This window comes from Melitaea cinxia, chromosome 23 (genome assembly GCF_905220565.1).
Source record: "Melitaea cinxia chromosome 23, ilMelCinx1.1, whole genome shotgun sequence".
Lineage (NCBI taxonomy): Eukaryota > Metazoa > Arthropoda > Insecta > Lepidoptera > Nymphalidae > Melitaea > Melitaea cinxia.
The window spans coordinates 5,809,740-5,835,659 of NC_059416.1; the positions used below are offsets into that span (position 1 = coordinate 5,809,740).

The 25,920-nt window shown below is 31.4% G+C and overlaps 1 protein-coding gene across 1 annotated transcript; it reads right to left on the reverse strand.

Annotated features, from left to right (window-relative positions):
- Positions 1-602: 602 nt before the first annotated feature.
- LOC123665074 (muscle segmentation homeobox-like) lies at positions 603-25,920 on the reverse strand. The gene is made up of 3 exons (XM_045599421.1): positions 25,326-25,920; positions 2,130-2,314; positions 603-1,608 (listed from the first exon to the last, which is right to left on the reverse strand). The coding sequence occupies exons 1-3, from the start codon at positions 25,918-25,920 to the stop codon at positions 1,366-1,368; spliced, it is 1,023 nt and encodes a 340-aa protein (XP_045455377.1). The 3' UTR covers positions 603-1,365.

A 25,920-nucleotide genomic window follows, 5' to 3' on the forward strand; every position in this document is an offset into this window, starting at 1 on the left:
CCCATTTAAATTTATTGGAGATCTAACAACTACTTTTTGAGTTATATCTAATAATGCGTTTTTACTTGACGCTTTATTCGTCGACCTACGTTGTATTATACCGCATAACTTTCTACTGGATGTACCGATTTTGATAATTCTTTTTTTGTTGGAAAGGGCATATCCCTAGTTTGGTACCATGGTAAGGAAACCAGGATTTGATGATGGGATCCGAGAGAAATCGAGGGAAACTCTCGAAAATCCGTAATAACTTTTTACGGGGTGTACCGATTTTGATAATTTTTAATTTAATCGAAAGCTAATGTTTATCATGTGGTCACATATAAATTTTATTGAGATCTGATAACTACTTTTTGAGTAATCTTTGATAACGCGTAGTTGCTTGACTATTTTTTCGTCGATCTACGTTGTATTACTTGTCGATGTAATTGAAGTCGGTTTTTTTTTCGTTTGCGAGCAAACACAATTATTGAAAGTCGGTTCGGAAAGAGCCTATTTTGTAAAATTTACACGTTATTATAAAAAAGGGGAAATTGCGAAACACGTGCTATAAATAAAACTAGAATTTATTTCATCAGGATTTAATATATTTACTACACAAGTACAAATATTAATTTACAAATAACTTTTTTATTTACATTACAAAAGGTGTGAATTTCAGAAAACTGACGTAATGATAATTTTTGTACTAAAATAAGTATAATATAGATACTATGATTTGGTTCTATAAAGGTTTTTATTTAAAAATTAATTATAATTAAATAATACATTGTTAATTAAAATACGATAACTTAAGCTATATTTACAAAATAATTTACAATTACATTCGACACATTTAGTTTTGTATCGTATATAACAAATTCGAACATGGCCAATTTTACTTTTTTAAAGTATTTTTCTTTTATAGAATATGATGGATTATTAGGTGGTAAAAACTTTCAATATCCTTCAAAGAATACGATAAAGCTAACCCAAATAAATTGATTTTATAATTACGGGGGTATCATAGAATTGGTAAGACCACTTTAGACCATAAATTTTCTATTCGCTGATTATTTTATCTAAGTAATTATGAATATAAATGTTTCATGCGGAGAATGTTATACCGACTGAAAGTGAAGCTAAGGCCCTCGATTGGCAGGGACTCAATAGAATACATATAATTTAAAATTAAATAATTTCGGCTTTTCGGTTTTACCGAATTGCCAAAGAGGGTATCACAACAAATTTTGTTTTTGAGCGTATTAAACTTTAGTCACGGAAATAAACTAAAAATCTGTCTTAAAGCTATATCAAACTATCAGCCAATAGAAGATCTATAGTCTATTTGCTGTATTTTAAATTTGACCACAAAACAGATAGAAATTATTGCTGTCCATTAGACTGCGTGCTCGGCGATGGGGATCCTGGTAGTGAAGACTGCATTAAGTGTGGGGGCATCATGGGGGGTAGGGGCCTGCCCATCAAGTGGTGGGGAAAGTATTGTTGCAAGGGGTGCGGGTACATGTGGTGGGGATGGCGGGAAAACTGCGCCATCTTGAGTTTTTCTATCTCCGCCTCTTGAACACGTTTCGCCTTAGCCCGACGATTTTGAAACCAGATTTTGACCTGATGACAATAAATATCAATTATTATAATTTGCGACGTATTAAAATAATAAAGGTCGCGAGTCATGTTATGATAATATGTTTTTATTACATAAACAGAATAGAATTATTTTATCGCATATTTTTCTTGGAATTGTTTTTCAATAGATATAATTGGGTAAGCTTATAATTTTATTTATTTACTCATAAATAATTTTAACAGCTTTAAAAATTAATCTTTAGAAGAAATGAGAAATCAAAAGTGGACAAAAATAGAACATCCACACCATTAGGTCACAGAATTCCGAATCGATGGTAGTTTTCTTGTAACTATAATGAATTAATTAAAACAAACACAATTATAATATGCAAAATGTCAATTTAAATGTGCTTTTGAAGCTTCCTTGAATAACGTATTTTTTTATTTTGATTTTGATAACATTCATCATTATCATTACCAGTAAACTTTTATCCCCATATAATAACTTAGTTTAAGAGACTAACAGTACAAAAAACAAAATTATTAAAAATAATAGAACTAACCTGTGTTTCTGATAGTCCAAGAGACGATGAGAACTCAGCTCTCTCAGCTATACTAAGGTACTGCTTGTCAACGAACTTGCTTTCTAGAGCACGCAACTGTTGAGCGGTGAACGGGGTCCGGGGCTTGCGGTTCGGCTTGTGTTTGCGAAGGTTACATTTCAGCTTCGGGGGCTCACCGTTGGCGTCTGTGGAAGAAAGCGACTTGTTAATAAATTTGTTACATAAACATGGGTTTTCATGAAAATACCTATCACGGTATTTATGTTAGTGCCCTACTCGTTTACTGTCTGCTCTGCTCATTACAGGCATATTTACCAAATTTTTTGTTAATATATATTTGTGTTTGCTCGCAAACGAAAAAAACCAACTTCAATTACATAGATAAGAGTAATACAAGGTAAGTTGACGAAAAAAATTAACAAGCGCATTAGTAGTAACTACGATTTTCGAGGGTTTCCCTCGATTTCTCTAGGATTCCATCATCAGATCCTGGTTTTCTTATCACGGTATCACTCCTGGAATAGCTCCTTTGCAACAAAAAAAGAATTATCAAAATAGGTTCATAAGCTACGAACTTATTGAATCGAATGTTAGAACTTGATGCCGTCGTAATACCTACTAGCATTTATAGACCGAGAGCCTAGGAGGGCCAGACCTTCGTCATTCCATAAAAGTTGAAAGTTTTTCAGTGCATGCTCCCAATACCGATAGAAGCAATAGGCAAACATGAAGTTTAACTCATGGTTACTTTGGCAGATACGAGGTATAAAAGGCGTATAAAATTACTTCACACTCGCACCCACGGCCAACCTAAATGTTTGTCTAAGTCGGGATTAGAGCTATCGAAATTGACCGGCTACTGAAGAAAAATCTTCTAATAGGTACCCAAGTGACACATATGAAGTTCAGTTTTATACTACGACGTAAGTTTAATTACAAAAGTTTGTGGCTCTGGCTAACGTAACATCTAATATAACTTCGAGCAGAATATTAAAATATTACGCATAAGAAATGGCGTAAGTTAGTTGCCACTTTGTACGCCTTTGATGCCTGGTATCTGATAAAGTAACCATAAGTTGAATTTCATATTTAGCCATTGCTTCAACCTGTATTGGGAGCATGCGCTGAGAAACTTTCAGCTTTTATAAAATGACGAAGGTCTGGCCCTCATGGGCTCTTGGGTTATTAAACAAGCGCTTCATAATTATAATATTAATTTTATATTTTTTAAGCAAACTGTATGTTATTTATTAAATTTTAACTATCACTAACTTATATAACGGAATATGTAGAGCTTATAACAATTTCACACGTTTATATTACGTGACGTGTAACACTTACAATAAGTAATCAAGTGAAGCTTAAATATGAATTTAATAGCGTCTAGTAATTTCCCTAAGAGACTAACAACAGCAGATGGCTTTTATTTTACTGATATATATTAAATATACGATAATTATAAATAATCTAATACTATTAGACTAGCAATTCTTGTATATACATAAAATCTGAAACTCGGAAACGGATCCAACGATTTTCATGAAATTTAGTATGCAGGGGATTTCGGGGGAGATAAATAAATCTACCTAAGATTCATTTTTAGAAAATGCCGTTTTATCTCTGTTTTTAGGCAATGAAAAAATTGCTACAATATCCTTAAAATACGACGGTAAATTTCGCAATAGTAATAAAGTTTATAGCTTCGGTGGGAATTCGGCCGGTCGCGATCGACCGAATAGACCACGGTTGAAATCCTCAATCGTTACTTTTTATTTAAATAGGCAATTACATACATACATTACAGCCTATACAGTCCACTGCTGGACATAGACCTCCACAAGTTTACGCCAAAAATAACGTGAACTCATGTGTTTTGCCATAGTCACCACGCTGGGCAGGCGGGTTGGTGACCGCAGTACTGGCTTTGTCGCACCGAAGACGCTGCTGCCCGTCTTCGGCCTGTGTATTTCAAAGCCAGCAGTTGGATGGTTATCCCGCCATCGGTCGGCTTCTTAAGTTCCAAGGTGGTTGTGGAACCTTGTTATCCCTTAGTCGCCTCTTACGACACCCACGGGAAGAGAAGGGGTGGCTAAATTCTTTAGTGCCGTAGCCACACAGCATTATTTTTTTATTATTATGTCGGTAAAATCGAAAAATATTATTCATATTTTATCATTATTTTTTTTTTTTGATTTTTATATTTATTTATATATTTTATTATTGTCGGTAAGAAAAAATATTATTCATATTTTATAAATATGTAATTCGTATTTAAATATGATTTCCAAAAAACACGATTTACTAAAAATACCGAGCTAAGCTCGGTCACCCAGGTACTTGAATATAACACAGTGTCATTGCTATTTTAATAAGACTTAGTAACTTGTTGAGAGCAAATGGCAATTATCTAATCGTTTTAATTTATAATATATGTTTGTTTAAAATCCTAAAACAAAGAAATAAACTTTTTTAATTCACTAGGTACTATTTTTTTTTTTTTTTTTTTGTCAAATGGATTTGGGTTGATGGATTTTTTTATTTTATATGTTTCCAGCTAGTAGTCTTTTAGTATACCTTTGTCAAATAATAAATTAAGTTGAATTATAATAATATATTAGGCGCTTTGTTAACGACTCTATAACTGAAGAGTTCCGTGGAATGCCGCGCGTTTCTCAATACAAAACAAACACGGATCAAGCAAACCGCGTTCGAGATTACATCTATACAAAGTAATTTATAAATGATTTAACGATAAAACAAATTTTTTATTTTTCGATTTTTGATTTACGCCCACGTAAACACGATTCGTGCGGAATTTATAAAGTATTGAATTGTGAATGTTTGTTATTATCTTAACAGTTTTATAAAAATTACTAAAATCGATAAATTATAGTAGCTAATTATCGATAAAATTAGCCTTACTACAACACTATTCTATCATTATTTCGCGCGTAAATTTAGCACAGATAACATAAACCAATTCTCCAAATAAGTTAGAAAAATTTGCATTAAAAAAATAACGTACAAATTTCCTAACACAGTAACATTATCTCTATCATAAGTAATAGCTGAGATAAGTTAATTAATTTTTGTATTTTAATTAAATTTAAAGGCTTAACAACCGGTCTAACACGCTTTTGTAACGGTAAAATATAAAAAAACAAGCGTTAATCTTTATGAATAATGAGAATTATTTTACTAATTTATTATAACGTTTTATAGCTCATATCGATGTTAATTAATACGTATATAGGAACTAATAACTAATTAGTGTTTTGTTGATTGATAGTGTGGAGGTTAGAAAGTCGATATTGGATACATGTTTTATGAATATCTTTTCAAAATGGGCTGAAGGTACCACAGTATGTACGATTTTTAGCCAAAGATCTCTTCTTCTTTCCAAAAGAATCGTACAGAAAATAATTGTGTTTGCTCGCAAACGAAAAAAAACCGACTTCAATTACATCGACAAGTAATACAACGCAGATCGACGAAAAAATAGTCAAGCAACTACGCGTTATCAAAGATTACTCAAAAAGTAGTTGTCAGATCTCGATAAAATTTATATGTGACCACATGATAAACATCAGCTTTCGATTTAATTAAAAATTATCAAAATCGGTAAACCCAGTAAAAAGTTATTGCGGATTTTCGAGAGTTTCCCTCGATTTCTCTGAGAGAATTATCAAAATCGGTAGATCCAGTAGAAAGTTATGCGGTATAATACAACGTAGGTCGACGAAAAAAGCGTCAAGTAAAAACGCATTATTGGATATAACTCGAAAAGTAGTTGTTAGATCTCAAATAAATTTAAATGGGACCAATTGGCACACACCACCTTTCGATTAAAAAAAAATTGTCGAAATCGGTCCACACGGTCAAAAGTTCTGATGTAACATACATAAAAAAAATACAGTCTAATTGAGAACCTCCTCCTTTTTTGGAAGTCGGTTAAAAACAGAAGCTTATTCCGCTAATCTACTGCAAGGCGCTGGATAATTTCTGAACCAAGATATTATTACTAGGTTTGTAGCAACAAACCAACTGACCATAATTTTTATTATAAAATATTTGTGATCCAACGGTGACGTTCGGGAAAACTCTTGTACTACGCTAGAATGATTGTCAAAACTATAAAAAATACACTACTAAAAAATTTGACACTGTCACTGATATAATAGCAAAGAATCAAAAAAAAAATGCTAATTTTTTTATAAAAATTGATATAAATTAAAATAACACTTAAAATAGCTTTTAATACAAAGCCATATAGAATTATTTTTATTATCACAATATAAGAAATCAGTGCTTTATACTTCAAACGTTACTATTAGAAATATTAGCTCTGTCAAAATGTTTACGATTTCAACATATTAATCCCGGTGTCAAAGACGCTCGCTTAATAGCTAATGGGCCGCAAGAAGCAGGGAAAAAAGTAAATTATGTGACACTCAGAAAAAAGTTCACGAGTATTAATGTCGTGTATATGTCAAAGCTGCCGGTGCTGAAATAAGAATAAGGCTTGAACACACCGGCGACTGTCTTGACGTGAGTGACTCTGAAATAAGAATTAATTAGGCCTTTACGCACTAGCAACTGTCTTGATTCGTGTTACTATACTCGCTATATTTAACTTTAAAATTGTCAAAAATGAAAGGTTTGTTTTTCAATAACAGTTTTTTTTTTTTTTTTTTTGTAAATCGCGCTAATCTCAGAAAATATTGGTTCAAATTGAAAAACTATTTTCGTTTAGTTATTTTAGTAGTAACATCATGTTAGCGTCAATCAGCGGGGCAGAAATATTTGAGAAGTGAGGCTAGCTGGTAGCTCTACAAAAATATGAAAGTTTTTTTTCTCGTTTCCTTCGAAGGAACTGCGGCAGGACAGTAATAACAAATTAACTTGAAACCATCCAATCTAAAGTTAATTCTTGTATATATATCGTACTGAAATACGTACAAAGAGACATTACTATTTTATTCAACTTTTACATCGATTATTAATGTTTGCCTACTCTTTGCATGATTTTTTAAGTACACTATTTCTATTTTGATAAACACAAGGCTCAACTTTTATTCGACTTTGCAGTTATAAATAATTATTTATTATAAAAAAAATTAAGTGCAAACAAAAATATAAAGGACTTTATAAGACTGTCTTAAAAACTCCTTAATAGGTCTTAACATGTGCAGGAGTCCTTAAGCCGTCGGTCTAAATTACATATTTAAAAATACTTGCACGAGAACTGTCCGCTGTTAATTGTCTAAGAGATATCGGCTGCAGATGTTCATTGAATTATACGTTTGAGAGTAGTGAGAGAAATACGAGACGTTTTAAAATTTCAGTACATTTGCTATTGTCACATTCCTTTTGTATAAATAAAGTTTCTTAAGACTACCGCACGTTACCTTTATAGATACTAAAAAGATATTAAATTATAGATACGATATTTAATGTATTAAACTTGTTTCGTTAATAAAATTAACAATTGTTGTAAATTTATAATTTCAACCACCAAAAATAAGTTAGCAAAGTTGCAACTTTATAGTGCCAAAATAGGAAATAAAAAAAAAACAATTTGACATTTGTCAAAAATGTCATTTTGACATTTGCTACCAACATTGACACTTTCCTCCAATTTCATACCAATATAAAACTCACTGAACTTAATGAAATTAATTTAAATATATACTATTCCAGTACCGCTAAAAAGACAGTTGATATATTAATGAGCGTGTTTGCTTTTTGTGAAAGCACAACCATTAATCGTGCGAGGCGTGGTATGTCATTCATTCCAATGTTTTAAGCTTGACGTTTTTGTTGTCTGAGAGGCGGGAATTCTTGCGCGGAGTCGCGTTTACAGAAAACACTATTTTATTGTTGTACTACACTAATGATCATCAATCGTGAATATTATTGATAGACTGTACTTAAAGAATATATATTTGCTAAAATGTTTGTTAACATTTATTATTTATTATATTAAAAATAATAATCTGAACGATTTTAATATATATTTGTATTGATGTTTGAATACTTCGTCAAAAATAGGAGCGAAAGCCTAAAATTCTCACTTAGGACGCGTCATTTTATTTTTTTGACTTAAAAATTTATTTCGTATATTTCTTGCAGATATTTTATACTTGATGATTTTTTAAAGATTACAAAAAGTTACAACTTAGTACAAGGATACACATTGCAACACAGACATAAAACGACAATTCACGGGAGTAGAAACGTATTTAATCTTTATCATTCCTAAAACAATTTAAAAAAATTGTAGCAATCGATAAATTTACACAAATAGAAAAATACTAAATAAAAGTTAAACGAAAAGGAAGAAAAACTCAATATCGATAAATCTCCATAATCGGTTTAAACAAAGATCGGTGCAGCCATTAACAAGTCTTTCGAATGCCCCGCGTATTGTAGGTGACAATATTTATCAGACGATCAAACGAAATGTCTTCTATGGAATCATTCATCACCGCTGTTCAACCGGGCCATAGAAAACGTGGAAGTACTATAAACTATGAAAAAACCCGGATGTGTTTATTTAAAAGCACAGAATTGTATAGAATTAATAGTGCTTAAATAGTTAAGGTTTGATTTAGATCGCTGATAGTATGAAGAATAGGCTTATATTGTTTTATTTGTAAACGAATGATTAGGGTAAATATATAATTGTGGGTATTTTGAAAATAATACAAGCTTTTGATTGAAAAGTCAAAAATAGTGCAAACTATTTTATACCCCATTTCATCCATTTTTATGTTCAAAAACACAATTGAGCAGCCGACTGGGGAAGTACCTCGACCTTACAGAAAACAAATCACTGCTAAATAATACTGCTATCAAGCTGTGTTGTCTTCCTGTGGTGAGTAAAGTGACCGGGTGAGTGGGGGGAAGGGGGATAAGGGTAGGTTCAGCAACGCGCTTGCAATACTTCTGGCGTTGCAGGCATCTGTTACCTACGGTAATTGCTTACCATCAGGTGAGCCGTACGCTTGTTTGCCATAGTTGTGTAAAAAAGACTTGAACGTGTATGTATTTATTTCCTACCAAACGCTTATTGATGAAAAATGTTGACATCCCTCGACAAAGCTATTTGGTAAAATTTTACGAATATATCTTTTAAAAATACAAATAAAAATTATACAGGTACTCATATTGTTTTCTAATGTTTACGCGAATTTTACTCATTTAATAAAACACTTTTTTCGGATTTTATCGCGGTTTATTATTCACTTTTGATTCCCACAACGTGAGGACACACACACAGTCCTCCCGTGACCATGGTTGCTGTAAAGTATCCGAAACGTCGGGAATCAAAAGTGAATAATAAACCGCGATAAAATCCGAAAAAAGTGTTTTATTAAATTATAAAGGTACTACCATTCGAAACGAAACGATACACAGACACATACACGCACACACAAGATACAGACACACACACACACACATCCACTCACAAAAGCTGTCATTTCCAGCGTATTCCATGGCTCTATTCTATACAGATTAACTAAAGCGCATTTAGCCTCGACGCAATACAAATAGCACTATTCAATGGACATTAGTATTTTGGCGTAGAGCCAACACTTGACAACACTTGACTGCTTGTTCAAACCGCTGATGTATACCTATTACTTTATCTGTGGACTATTAATTTGTGTTCGTAACTTCAAAAATGGGGGGTTTTAGTGACACGAAGTTGTTACAGTATCTACATAATGTTTAATAGTTTAGTAAAATAAAGAATCCTCGTTAAATATTTTTAATAAAAAAAGTAGAATATTTTGACAATTAAGATTTTTATCGCCACAAATGTAAAATGGTCTGACCTACTCATGTACGCCATATTTTTAAATCTCCACAAAAGAAATGCCTTTTGCAAGAAACACACACACGTAAAAATCCGTTCAAAAGTGCAATATTGAATACAGTATATTTCACAATCTAAAATTACCCGATAATTTTGTGACTTGAATATAAATTCATTGATTTATTGATTGATTGAATATAAATTTATTGAATTGTTATCAGTTTTAGTTATCATGACCAGTGACACATACTGTGAAAACCTCAATTATCTACTTATTAGGGATCGAAACATGCAACACCATGAAAGTTTGACAGAAGAATATTCTTAGTACTTCCAATTAGTATTTGGATTCCACCATTAAGGCAAGGAACCCTAGAAACGTTTAACTCACAATCTATTAATGAGTTGACATTTTCCTTATGCATTAATCTACATTTTATATTCTCGACCTATTTTAAAACGACAACACTTACTTTAAAGAATGATTAAAATAAGGCAACATTGTTTTCAGAGCTTGTACAAATGTGTTCGTTGTCTTATTGCGTATAATTGATTGGGAATGCTTCTATAATTAGGAGCGTGACTTGTGGACTACATCTAGGGTTGCCATTTAAAAGATTTGTCTCTTTTTAACTTTACATTAAAAAGAAAATGTAATTGGTATATTTAAAAAGTTTAAATTTTTATCGTGTAGATACGGTTGATTATGAAATACCTACTACGTCGATTGTTAACACTCTTAAAAAAATTATGAAGATTGTAATCTCGATAAGCATCTACTGACGAATTTCCTTAAAAATTTAATTTTAAATTTTTGTGCTACTTTGCGATCTTTAAAATTTTATTATTGTTGTGTCTTCGACCGTATTGACAAACATCCTTCGTGTCTTCACCATTCTACGTGACATTGACGAAATAGCTATTTTGGTTCTATTGAGGCCATTAATACAAAGTAACGATAGAATTAAGGAGAATTGTCTAAGAAGCAGAAGTTTTTTGAGTATTACTTTAATTTTGAATTAAAATGAGGCTTTTGGTGTTATGTATCTAATAGTACTTAATTTAATAATATAGGTACAGGATATGAGTATTCGAAACTTTTAACACTTTTTAAATAACAACACCTGGCGTTGCTAATGCTCCAATAAAATTAAGTTCCGTTGTGAGTTTCTAAAAGAGTTCATAATAATTAATATTTATAAACACGTGTTTGATAAATAAATTAATGCGATTTGGCTGCGTTCCGTAAAAATGTGATACGCGTATACAGATAAAAAAAATTAACTGGTGCTACCTGTTTTCTATCCGTTTTTATATTTTTCAATTAATTTTAAATGTTGTTTTGAGTAGTGTATTGTTGTGTTTTCTCTCTCCTATCTTTTTCTTTGTTGTTTGTCGCCAAGGATTAATTTTTTTAAGCAGCTTTTATGATACTTATTATAAACTTAACTAACATTACATGACGGTACAAATTTATTTTAATAATTTGAGTCAATTAATTTAGATTTTAATTGCTTTTAAAATTTTATTTACTAGATATAACATAACCATCCTTATTAAATATTTTTAATTTAGTAATAAAAACTACTTTATTAAGTTACAGCATTTTAAAATCACTTTTATGTTGCTATAGATAAGTTTAGTGCAAAATGAGTTAAAAATTATTTACAACGCGATAATTAAATATATATAAAATCCTACTGTTTTATAGTTAATACTTAGTGATGATTCTTATCTGTAATGATATATTAAAGATGCTACTGACTTCTTTAAATCGAGTTTCTACGCGGCGTTAAATTTATTCACTAATTAATTTTATTATTAGTAAAGAAACCACACGTATAAATTATATTGATTTCTCTGTTTATTATTTCGAAATATTTGCTTCTTCATATATATTATTTATTTTTATTCATTTTCTTCTTCTTCTTCTTCTTCAGCAATACGCCAAAAATTATTTTGTTACGTCTTTTGTTCTTTAACTATTAATATATATAATTATATAAGTATATACAAACAGGCATGTATGGATCTAACAAGTTTAAGCAAACAGTTTTTATTATTCATTTTAAAACTTAAAAAATAATAATTGTACCTATTACAATTTAGTCAGTTTATAGCAAGGAACATAAGTAGGTACATCTTACATCTTTCAATTAAAGAAATCCATATTTTTATATTAAAACCTCAAAGTCAAGATTGATTGGAGACATTTGACGCAACGCGTTGGCGCAGCGGTCATAGCACTGGCTGTTGCGCTGGCGGTCGCGGGTTCGATTCCCCCTCACGACAGACATTTGCATCGGCCATATAGATGTTTGTCGTGGTCTGGGCGTTGTGCTTGTGTATTGTGTGTTTCCGGACCCCCGACACAGGAGAAAATACTACTGGGTGCCGTTGATTATTATTAAGCGTTTATTTATTATTATTCAGATTAACTTCGTAATAAACATAGATATTATTTCACCAATAAGCCCATGCGAACATAAATTTAATTGCCCTCAATAAAATAAATATGTTTACACTGTGAATTCGGTCAAATTAATATAAATATAATCGCATCATAACATAATCGAAATAAAGTTCATTAGTATTAATTATAATTGTATATAACTGCCGATATGATTAACGAGCCTCTTATGTATGTGTATGTATATACATTTGTTATATATATTGTATATAATTAAAACAAAAATATAAAGTGTATAATTATTTTATAATGCTAATTTATTAAGCGTCTAAAATTTAACTACTTTTTGAATGTTGGTTTTAAGAATTATAATTTTTTTATTGTGTTTTACATATTACAACAGTAGTACGTTGTTCAATAACAATTAAAGTAATACATATAAAAAATGAATCGCGGAATGAATGTACGCGCAAAACTTCCGAAAGACTAGGTAGGTACACGAAATTGGATAATTCTTTTTTTTTTATTTATATTCCATATTGATATTCCAGGATAGAATATGACAGTAAGAACTTTGCCAGGTCTGTTAAGAATATTAAAAAAAAAACTAAATTAACATCTGACTCGACGACCTCGATAGATAAACTTGCGTGATTCAATTTGAATGCCATAAATTTAATGCAATACTTAACAAATGTGACACTTATTTAGCAGTTATTTTATGTTAATAATTATCAAGTATTTTGATTGTATCTCGGTATGGAAATTTTAATGTTAGTAGATAGCTACATCGCTATTTTTTAAACATTTAACACACGTGTACGTATATTGGAAGTTATTAAGATTTATATACACTTTAATAAGAACTTACAGTACGCTTCAGCCTGTAATATCCCACTGCTGGGCAAAAGCCTCTGTCCCCATGTAGGAGAAGAGTCAGAACTTAATCCATCACGCTGGTCTAATGCGGATAACCACTGTTAATATAGCTAAATTATTACAAAAAAAACACATGAGTTCACGTTATTTTTGGCGTAAACTTGTGGAGGCCTATGTCCAGCAGTGGACTGTATAGGCTGTAATGTATGTATGTAATGTATTACAAAAAAAAAAACATGTAATTTTGTAGTAGTAACCACAGAAGGCAAACAAGCATACGGTTCGCCTTGTGATAAGAAAGATCAAAAAAGTATACACTTTTTTGAATTTGTAAGCGTTATGACGACCCTATATCCGACCCTTCCCAGGAGTCATCACCTTGCTGACCATAGGAACACAGCACAACAGTCCTAGATAAGATTGAGGTACTTGCCCAGTCGAGTTGCTCCAAATTTTAAGCAAGTTATATCCTGGTGTACCCCTACCCCAATAAAAACTATAAAATTCAAAGACAAACGACGAAATGTGATGAAGTAGTTACAAATATGTAACACTTATTAGAAGCAGTCAAAATATCGTAAGTAATATAAATACCATCACACAAAAAAGTTTAAGTTTTTAATATACAACATATGAAATCACTAAAACGAACCGTAGGTATATTATAAGTTAAACATAAAAATAACGACATAAACTAGTATATAAAATATAGTAGTAAAACTCGTTTGAACTAACTTCTTAATACTTACGAAACATTATAGAAAAAAAAAATTGAGTTTTAAACAATATATAACCATGTTTAAAATATTTAATTGAATAAAATTTGTTTTATAATCGCCGAAATTAGATGGCATTCGTGACCATTACTCATAACTGACAAATCTCTGTATAATAATGTAATAAGATGATATCGTCAATGTAACAGAGTCTACATGGTATTAATAAATGAACATGTTAATGCGCCTGCGCCGGTGCGCCGCGGGGCGTCCCGACTCCCACGCCGCACGCTGCCCACCTAGTTATAGAGAATAATAAACTATAACGAAAAAAAATAAAGCCCATAGACATGGTCCATTCGAAATAATTCGTAATTTGCTTTTTTTAAGTTACTAGAAGTTATGCTTACGTGGAAATGAAACAGCTATATAAAAATAAATTCTTTTTTGTACAAAGTTTGCACAAAAGAAAATGAATAAAAAAAAAACATAAAAAAGTTACCCGTGTTAGCTACTTAAATACAAATTTTAACACTATTTAAAATTAGAATAATAATATTATTTTTATCAAAAACCATTAGCGAGTAATTATAAAACACTAACTGATTTTTACGTCAAATCACAATAAAAAATGGCGAAGGAAAACATTAAACGCGAAACCGCGGCATTCGTGACTGAAAGAGGATTGTATTTTAAAAATATTAGCTGCCTTAATAATTTCTAAATGAGTATTCAAATGAATTCCAAGAAGACGGTTATTTATCGCTCAAACACAATGCTACCAAAGCTTGATGACAAATTGTCTAATTCGCCACGCTATTTTATTCTTAATTAAAAATAATAAATAAGCAACGATGTAAATCTGTATTTATAACCCGGATTATAAACTTGAATATATTTAAAGTATGTCACAATAACCTTTTTTATTCTGTGGAAATATTTATTTATTTTTTCATCTTTGAAACCTCATAGTGATTTTTATTCTAATTCTATGTTAATCGTTATTCAGTTATATTTTATATAATTTAGAAAACATAAACTTATATGCCTTTATTTTTAGTTTCCTGAAAAGTAGAATTCCTGAAAGTTTATAATTACGCGGATAATAACACGTCAATACTTAAAATAGAATTACAAGAAAATACACTTTAATTATGATGTCTATTAAGATATTTACTAGTTTCATAATTAGTATCAAACTACTTTAAACTATTTACAGGCCGCACGACTTATTTAGCAAATTTGTCGTCTAAGAACTGTTTCTACTTGAAACAGTATTTAGAACAAAATCATTAATTAAATAATTGCTATGGAGATAAACAGGCACAATCTTATTCAAGGTTTAATCCAGAAACATCTAAAAGATATTAATTTATAAGAAAAAAAATATTAGAAATGTAATATTATAAGAAACATTATTATTATCACGATCACAAAGATTACAATGTAAAAAATGTGTTCAAAGAAATAATATTAATAATTTAATATATTCAGTTATTATAACTTTTACTAACTTATCTACCACTATTCTATTACGTATATCAGTGGGTATTATCAATAAAATCACTCTCAGTTCCTCTTAATCTCGACATCGACCATTAAAACAGTAGCTACTAATAAAAAACGTCATTAAAAAATCTTAAAACTATTAACGGACGTTTATGTCAATTTGCATAAACATTATAAATTATAATATATATAACGACAAGTAATAAATCATTATTTAATAATTCGCTTAAAAACGATATCTTAACAGCATCTGGAATTTATTGAGGATACACAATTAGTATGAACCGTTCATACAATAAATGTAAAGTAGTTGGCACATTATTTAATATTATAAAAAATATATTATTTATTTAAATAATTCGACTTCTTACTGCGTTTTTTTTTCGTTTATTTATATTATTACAAATATATCAATTCAACTCTTTAATAATTCAACTTTTTTTGTTTCGCATTTGAAACTGCAAAAGAGACAAATTATTTTAAAATATTCCTTTGCCGTAATAGGCTACATGCCATTATATTACATATAAAGTATTAAGTATCGTACAACTAAAACACTATCTAAGAATAATATCGTAACTTCTTATCAATTGAACCATAAAAATATTATAGAACAACCAACTGAGACCAAATGAAGCAACCAATTAGGCATATTCCGAATTAGTTCCAGTATCAGGCTCATTACAACCGTACAATAACATAACACGCAACTGCCCGGCGACCAAGTGCAAACTCAACGATAAATACGTCCATATTTGTCTATCAGGTAACTGTAAATTCTTATCGGGGCGACTCGTTAGTGGTAACCCGAAACCCCTATTACTTCGAATGTAGACTTTCGAATAGACACCTTAAGTTTTAGAAATTAAGTTGCAAATTGAATTGTAGTATCATATAAGGTCTTTTTTCTACCAGTACTCGCACGATTGCCTTTCCTAATTGGCTCGCCATCTGTTTTAATTCATTTTGCGATAGTTTTACAAGTATTTTATTGACGCGTGGCTCCGCCTGGCGGACGGTAACGGAGCGATTAATCGATTCGATTCGTTTGCGTGCGAGTCGCTCGATTGAATGTCTGGAGCGCGAGCGACTCTATTAAACGATTATTCGTTTTCAAGTCATATTTAATTTAGTATTCTGATTACTAAACTCTTACTTTAGAAGCAATCTATCACCACAGCATATTACGTAATAGTTTATTAACCGTTTGAAGAAGTTTAATAGCAAAAACAGCAATACGGGAGGTCGTATAAAATGAGTCCGTTTAATTTGAACTAAAATGTACTTTAATATTAAGTCTTATAACATAAAATAAAATTAATCTCAAAAAGATAAATCCAGTAGCGTTCAGTGACGCGTGCTGCCATCTCGCGGGCGATGACAGAGCATAATAAATCTTTAGATAACATCAGAAGTGAAGATTATACGGTGCTGGGATCCCCATCACGCCATCCGTGCTTCCTGCACGAACAAATTAGAGCTCGCAAACAATCATGCTAATTGGAAAACCCTTTGCTTTAATACGTTCAGCTTAAGATTCAAATTCGTTCGGTATCTTCGAAAGGAAGCTAGTACTTTTAAGCGAATATATTTTTAGTTATTCGCAGAAGTAAAGCAATGTTGACGCCGGTAACGACTTCAGACAATGAGCAGAAGTATAGTTTAAAGTCTGAAGCGCGCCGGTTAAGAGCAAGTAAAATTACGACCAAAACGTTAGTTCGCCCTTTGACTATTTTGCAAATGAGCCGGAGAACCACACGCAATTCGTAGAACGAATGTTACAAGTTAAAGAAAATTTTGTTCGCATAAAATGTTAATTTCGAGATATGGTCAGTGCGTTTTTTACTTAATCGCAAATTAAAACTCTTTCAGCGAATGTTTTTGTGCATTTCAAATTCTGCCCTCGACCTATGTGTTGACCAATTAGAAATGCCCATTAAAACGCGCGTTTCTTTGTTTCCTTTTTTTACGCAAAACGCATTCCCTCACGAAACAAGGTAGGCGATTAAAATCGTCAATTTGCACAAACAAGCCACCGACTTTTGGCTGCGTCGGGTTTTTGATACCGAACCACTTCTGTCCGAATACAATTTACGTTTGGTGAAATTTAATAAGGTTACATTTTTATACATTCTTCGTCATACTGGCGAAGTTATCTGTGATTTTTTGATTATTTTGAATCCATTGATCAACTTATTTAGTTGAAGTACTGATAGGCTAAAAGCCGAATAGTTGCACTACTTTAAAAAACTTATTATTTTTTTAGTCAAAGTGTAGGTATATCACAAGATAGGTTATTGGCCTTCTATAATAGCCTGTTTGACTAAATATAAATAATACACGTTTTGAGTAAATCCTGTTTTATTTGATCTCTAAAAAATAATATTTGCCTACTGTAGCGCATAGTATAATAACGTTAAAAATGTATCAGGGGATACTTGCCACATGTGAGTATAGATGCCTCACTATGTTTTTTTTTCTCACCAAACTTATTTCATTTTCGAAACTAAAAGCAGAATATTTTCCTAAAAGTATCAAAAATACAATTGAATTAGTAGTTAATACATTTTTTTATGTATGCAGCTAAGTGCCTATGTACAACTTTAAATTGATGACATAGCTAGGATTACCAGTTGCTAATTTTTCCTTTCATGCCGTCTTCTTAAAAGTTCAAGAGGGAGGTATAAATTCGAAAATTAAAAAAGGAAGGATTCTATAAATTCGAAATATTTCGATGATTCTTTTTGATTCTATCCAGTTCTTCGAATGCGGCTGCTATAATATCCTCTGTCCAGTTGATGTAGCACGAGACCACGCCTGGTTTTCGCTTATGCTTACGAAGCATATTGCTATTAAGTTCTTATTTTATTTAACATAAAGTACAGTTTAAAAAGTTGACAAAACTCAGAAAAAATGTCTTTCCTAGTCATAGAATTTATCGTTGAGTATTATTGCCCCAAGAATTGCTCTAGGGGCAATCCACAAAAGCCAATAAAATTAGGCAACTAACCTTTTTGATACAGATACTTGCCCTTTCTATTTGCGAAATAAATAAAAACTATTTAACAATAAAACGTTACAAACAGTATCATTTAAGCCCTAATGCATGCAAAAAACATAAATTTGACTCGTCAAAGTTACGTCGCGGAAAATTTTGACTCACACGGACAAAACACGAATGCCTACTCCAATGGCTTATGTGGCATCGAGACCTGCACTTCCGATTATGATGAAACGCTAACACTATAAACAAGCCTAACAGTGACTAGTGAATTTGAAACTGAGGCATATATCCCATCAAGGCAAATGTCCGGCTTTCCCCCTATATTTTAATACATATAAAAAAATGAGCTACTAATTTAAAATATGTATATTTTAATTTTCATAAAACTACAGTAATTTCAGTCTAAATTGTTAGTATGTACAGCCCCATTTCATCACATCGTGGCAAAATTAAATTACATAAATATTTTTCTATAGTTTTACATACAAATATAATAACAAAAATAATTGTATATATTTAAGTTATACCTATCATAACAATAGTGTCGTAAATAGGACCATTTACGTGAATTTCTCAGCTAACACACATTTATAGACGCGTTAAAGTACAAGAAGTGTGAAATGAATAATATAAATCATTAAACGTTTTAATCTTGCCTAGATTATATATAAATACGATTCAATAAAATTTTATTGCAATTTAATATAACACATTGTAAAATTACTATCGCGTTTCCGTTAAATTTAATCTTTTTCTAACTCTTATAAATATATAAAGAAAAAAATATATCAATACCTTTTTTGCTTTTCTTTTTATTGAATGATTTGATTTATTTCCGTCGATACCAACTAAGAAAGATTGTATTCGCTTTAAATCAATTCGCTAAATTACCTATTATAAATAAAATACGTTTTCCAAATAAGTAATAGAAAATATTAAAAATTAATTAACCATGCTTTATAGGTTATAGGACATAAATAAATTTTTAATACAGCACACAATAACGTTTGCAAACAGGCATAGATTAAAAATAATAAAACTTGATATGCAATAATTACGCCATTAACCAGATAAGCGTGAAAAAAAATTATTTCTTAATCAATTCCACTGAAGCGGTGCGATTTTGTGTTAGTAATTTAACATTCTTAATAGTCTATTATGCGGACTCGTAAACAAATAGGAAAATACGAAGTTATAGTCGTATTAACGCGTATTTAACTCCGCAAAGGCAAGGGGCCATTGTACCGATAAGAAAGCAGGTCCTTTATACTTTATTTTTCAACGAAATGGGATGAGCGTCCAGCGAACAAAATGCGCTGTGCAGCGCTGATAATTAAAACGTTATAATTTTGTTTTACGCTTTAAAACGCACGTGCTAGATTCTAATTTTTTTTAATAAAGAATTTAAGAGACGATATTTTGTTACTGGCACAGTACGTTACTGTGTGTTAAGAATATCAGTGTCATTTGCGCATGGCCCAAATAGCTGTTATTATGTATTATATTTTTCCCTATTATTATTTTTCTAATAAACAGAAAACGAAAAAAAATCAAATTTTATATGGCCAAACTTTTTGATGAAAAAAAAATTAATATTTATAAAATTCTAATATAATTATGTATATTGCCTTATTAGTAGGTACTTCAATGCTTTATTGATACATGAATAAAAATCATATAGTACGCTTTACTTTTAGTGGACGACATGCATTAGGACTAGATCGATTTAATTCCAGATATATTGCAGAAGCGAGGACTTTTTTTTTAAATTGTACAAATTATGTTATATTACTAAGTTAAAGGTTTTTTGTCGGACAAATTGTGAATATATACATTTCTGAATTTTAACATAAAAAATTGTAGAGCTTGTAGATAAACATACCACGGTACAAAGCCCTCCGCACTTAAATATACGTTAAGGAAAAGTATCGACTGAAAATTACAGTGAGACAAAGCTTGAATACAATAGGAATACAAATAAAAAAATATATAAATTATTATAATTAAAATTATAAAAATTATATATTATTGTTATATACCATAGGCATTCTGTGTTAATGCATAAAAATGTTCAAACTTATAGGACGACGCTCACAATTATAGTACCCTTTCGTAACGACTATTAAAGACTATTAAATTGAATTAAAAATGAAAACACAGCGAATAAAATTAACAAAACTGGTGCATAACGATATAAAAGTTTTATAAAGTAAATTAATGAACGGTGATAGTGTAGAAATGTTTGACATATTTATGAGTGTACAATAAAAGGCAAAAAATTACACTTAATTAGTGTAAAACTGAAAATAAATTAAGTTCACGTGACAGAGAGCTATTACAAGCAGAGCGCATGCGAATGGCTAACTTCACTCTGATGCTTTTATATATGAAATACGATGCAATAACCACATTGTTATCGAGACATGTGCTTGATATCAATTAGGGAAATAAATATGCCCTTTTGAACATGTGAACTTGTCAACAAACACTTGCAAAGAAACGTTACCAAAACAAAAAGAAACGTTAAACGTTAAGGAAAGAAGTAAACAGAAAAAGAACAACAAGAAGTAGAAGAAGAAGAAGATCTAATGATAGGAGCAGGAGGAAGCATATAATTTCTTGTGGACGCAGCTAAAGTCCTACCTAACCAAAATTCTAGCTTATTAATAAGCTATTCAAATCTATGTATTAAATGTACTCAATGCCTATAGGTAGGTTTCACTTGCTGCTTAAGCCACGCGATTCCGAATTCAACTTTATGTCTCAGTACAATCTTTATTTAAGTAAGCTTTAAAAACTCTTTTGAATAGTCGTTTAAGAAAGCTAAGAAGATTTTTTAATTTACCAGTCGTAGTTACTGTAAAGCTAACCCGACTCGAAATGTTGAGTCTGTTAAAAAAAGATCGGCAAGAAACTCGAAAACTGTTTTTTGAACAAATAACTATGTAACAGATTCTACCTCGAGTTCCTATCCCATACCTCAATATACCTACCTCATTCATATATCTACCTCATTCATATATTCTCCTCAATAAACTAGCTTCTCTAAAACAAAAACAGTTTTACACTATTGAAAGTAGAGCGTTCACATAACATACGAACATTTTCAGTCAATGTGTGGCTACGGCAGTAAAGAATATAGCCAACCCCTCTCTTCTCGTGGGTGTCGTACAAGACGACAAAGGGATAACACAGTTCCGCTACCACCTTGGAACTTAAAAAGCCGAACGATAGCGGGATAACCGTCCAACTGCTGGCTTTAAAATACACAGGTCGAAAACGAGTAGCAGCGTCTTCGGTGCGACAAAGTCAGCCCTGCGGTCACCAACCCGCCTGCCCAGCGTGGTGACTATGGGCAAAACACATGAGTTCACGCCATTATTGGCGCGAACTTGTGGAGGCCTATGTCCAGCAGTGGACTACAACAGGCTGAAGTGTAGTGTGTAAGTGCATTTTCAATCCAGTTAATATGCCCTAAATGTTACCTTCGTTATTTATAATAGCATTTATAGAATAGTTCTTTATTTTTCAAAGTTATAAATATATTTACAACTCTAAAAATAGCACGAATTATTTATTATTTATTTAATTCGAAGTCCCGAAATAAACAATTGGTACAAGTGCTATAATTTATAGCTGATACAAATAGCCGTGTTTTGAGCATATTTGCTAGCAATGTCACGCTAAATTTGAAACACGCAAATGTGAATAAAGAAATCTTAGCATAAAATCTATATTAATGTTATTAACTTGCAGAGTTTGTGAACGCTCTCATTTTAGAAATTATAGGTTGGTTAAAAAATTATTTACTTAATATAGCCTACTTAATCATGGGTCATAGAATACTACGTTATTATAAGACCAAAGATTCTACTTTACATGACAATCTGTCAATCTAATTTTGATACATACAACAAATTACCATACTACAAATTTACCGCTCGCTCTTTTTAAAAACTTGTAAAGAAACTATTTTTAATTACTTATTTATTTTTAAATCAACGATTGAAAAATACTAAAACAAATTTTCTATATTATTTAGAGATAAGTGATTTTTATTTTTATTTTATTATATTTTGTAGTTTCTTTTTTATTCTTATTAGATTATACAGCGTAGAACGTTTAACTATATAGAGTACCTAATCTTGCTAAGTACTAAGCAACCAACAGTTAGTCTACCTAATAATGAATTAATTAAAAATAAACTTAATAATAAATTATAAATTTACCTATGTAATAAGATTCAGAGAACTTTTTGTGTTCGCAGCTTTATTCAAGCGAGTTTTAGATTTTTTATGAGATAATAATATATACAAATTAATGGTAAACATACCTACTCATTACATTGAATCTAAAAATCATGACGAAGGAGGAGAACATCCATTAGGGTAGGGATGATGTGCATATATTAAACAAATTCTAAATACATAGGTAGGTAGGTAATGGGTACGTATCCGCAAATCCGCGGTGCAGCGGTGAGGTGTTCTAATATCACGTTGTTTATTTAACATATCACAGTTAGAGAAAGATTGGAGCCTAATCCAACACGTTGCTCCACTGCAGGTTGGCGGATGTATTCCTACTATCAGTAACGATCACTATCAGATGTCTATGATAACAACAGGGACCGACAGCTTAACGTGTTCTCTGAGGAGCAATTATTTAACATATAATTGTCAATAAATTTACCATTAAAATTAAAGGTTTCTAACAATTTTATTGTCTATAGCTACCTATAACACGATATACAAAGACCATTACAGAAAAATAAGCAAATTGTTTTTGTATTATAATGAACTGATAGGAAAATCAACCAATTACCGCGCAATTGTGGTAAAAAAAATACATTTTTATAATGATTTCGTTGCACGCAAATCAAACGTTTACCGTTGGCATCGGATTCTGTAGACACGAAGAGTATTTTATAGATTTACAAGTGTAAAACGTATTTTTTATAAATATTCTGATTTTAAAGAAACACGAAGGTTATTTCATAATGGACATTATTTGCATCTGCGAGCTAAAGCTATTTTTTATTTTACATTCTAAGTACTTACCTAGGTAGGCACTAATACCTAGTCTAGGTAGGTACTTACTAATATTACTTTTTATTTGTAATAAAACATTTTTTTTAACTTTATAGAGAATTTATTCAAAATAAAAAAAAATGTTATATAAAATTATAATAGTTGCGAACTTAATCCTGGTTGCATTTTAATATGCGTTTCTATATCCCCGACACAAGGTATTTATTACTATACCTAAGTGTCCTAAGGAATGGTAGATAAATAAAGTATTCATTTAATTAATTCTCAAGTATTAGTATAAATCTAACAGGTATAACTAACGAAATTTAGTAAAGATTTTAAATGTTTTATAATTATAAAGCGTCATCCGATCCCCAGAATCGCGTTAACAACGACTTCTTTGAAAAGATCCTAATTGAACGTTCAAAGTAAACATTGTAAGACGTGCAAAAAATTAAATTGAGTAGGTACATCTTTACACATGTAAACGCAGTTATTTTCTTTCTGTCAATAAATGTGAGGCAAAAAGCAATTTGTCATGACTTTTTAATTTACAGATAACGGTATTCAAGATTAGCAAATGAAAAAAAAATGACATAAATGCCAAATAAGGTAGTATAGGTAACGGATTATACCTACATATTTTTCATAAAATTAAGACTATTTTAGCTTTTTAGAACCAATTCAGTAGATTGTAAAACATTAACTTAATTTAACTATCCAAATCAAAAATAAAATAAAAAGCAAAAAAAGCAAATAAAATTCGCTTTTATCAGATCCACGAAATCTTGGATCATTTAGGAATAATATGCAAAATCGTCGGCCATGTTCGAGCCGCCATCTTATCGTTGATATTGTTTTCGCATTTCGACTGATCCGTTATTTATGTAAGGCTTATTTGGGCCCTTTATTTGCGTGTTTGTTTTGTACGACCGGTTCTTAAAGGGTTACCGGATTTTGGCGACTTGTTCCAGTTGTCAAGGGTTTTATCCTTGGTAAACTTTTGTCAAACGTGATTTTGTAGATGTCAAAATATGTTTACTTATTATAACTGTGAGTATGGCCTTGTGGGGATTGTCATCTTCGAAACTGTAGTAATTGATTCTTATTGGAATGGTGATTTGAAAAAATAAACCTCTACAATTTATATTTGTAAATACAGATTAATCGTTTTGATTAACGGTTAATTATTATGAAATGAAAAATAATTAAAAATTTACATTAATTCAATTTTTTTAGTCAATTTTGATATTATTAGAAGCTAAAATGTAATTAAATTGGCCACCAATTACGCTATAAAGTATTTTTAGCACCTGATAATTTTATCAAAATTATGTAAGAATAACACAAATAAATTAATCACTAATAAATAAAAAAAGGATCTAGCATCTATCTAAAAATATTTTCATCCGCATACCAAAAGAAAAAATATTTTAAGTGTGTAATGTACGTAATGAACTAAAGGTACAGAAATATTTCAAGAACTTTTAAACATAGTTCAAGAGAATCAATACACATCCCGACAGAGAAAGTAACTGTTACACAAAACTCAATAAATACGTAGTTTCGTTTAAAGGCTACAAAAAAAATGATTGATGACATCGACGAACCCCAAGAGGCGTTCCTAGCTGTAACTAAATTATAAGCTACAGTCGTCTCAGTAACAGCCGGCGCTACGCGGCCGACGATCGAAATTTATTACCAAAAATACCTTCAATTTTGTAAAAAATATTTGGATATTTAATCCTCCTTGTATCGGAGGCTTGAAATATTACAGGAAAAATTTTCTTAAAATATGAATAACATAAGAATGTAATTCAAAGACTAACCTGTGATATGTCCAACAGGAAAATGTGACTGAAACAGTGGTCCAAACGATGGGACGACGGTTGGAGGCCCGGGCCAGCCCAGGCCGTGGTAAGCTGCCGCCGCTGCCGCTAGAGCGCTGAATGGTGTCGGCCTTATGGGTCCTAATCTTTCCTTCTCATTAGGCGTAGACGTCCTATCATCATCATCGCTCGGAATTCCATTTTGTAGATCTTCTACATCAACTATTGAATCTTCTTGATTTACTGAGTCTTCGTATTCATCGTCCGATGAAGTCACTGTCGCGGAAGCGTTGAGGTTCAGGGGAGGAGTTTGGGACGACGGTCTTGGTGACAACGATTTCCCGCCGGGTAACTCGGGTTGCGCTGCCGGGGACTGTCTTAAAGGAGACTCTGGTATAGTCCGATGGTGCCTTATCATTTCGGCGGTCTCATCGACCTGATTCGCTTTCGTGTCGGCCAGTATCGACGCAACGCTGAAGCTGATCCTGGATGCCTTTGGGGACTCAGTTGCCTCAGCAGGGCTGCTTGGGTATCTCGAAACACTCTGTATCGCCATGTTCACTTCCTTGTCCTCGTATCTTTGTTTCTTTAACAT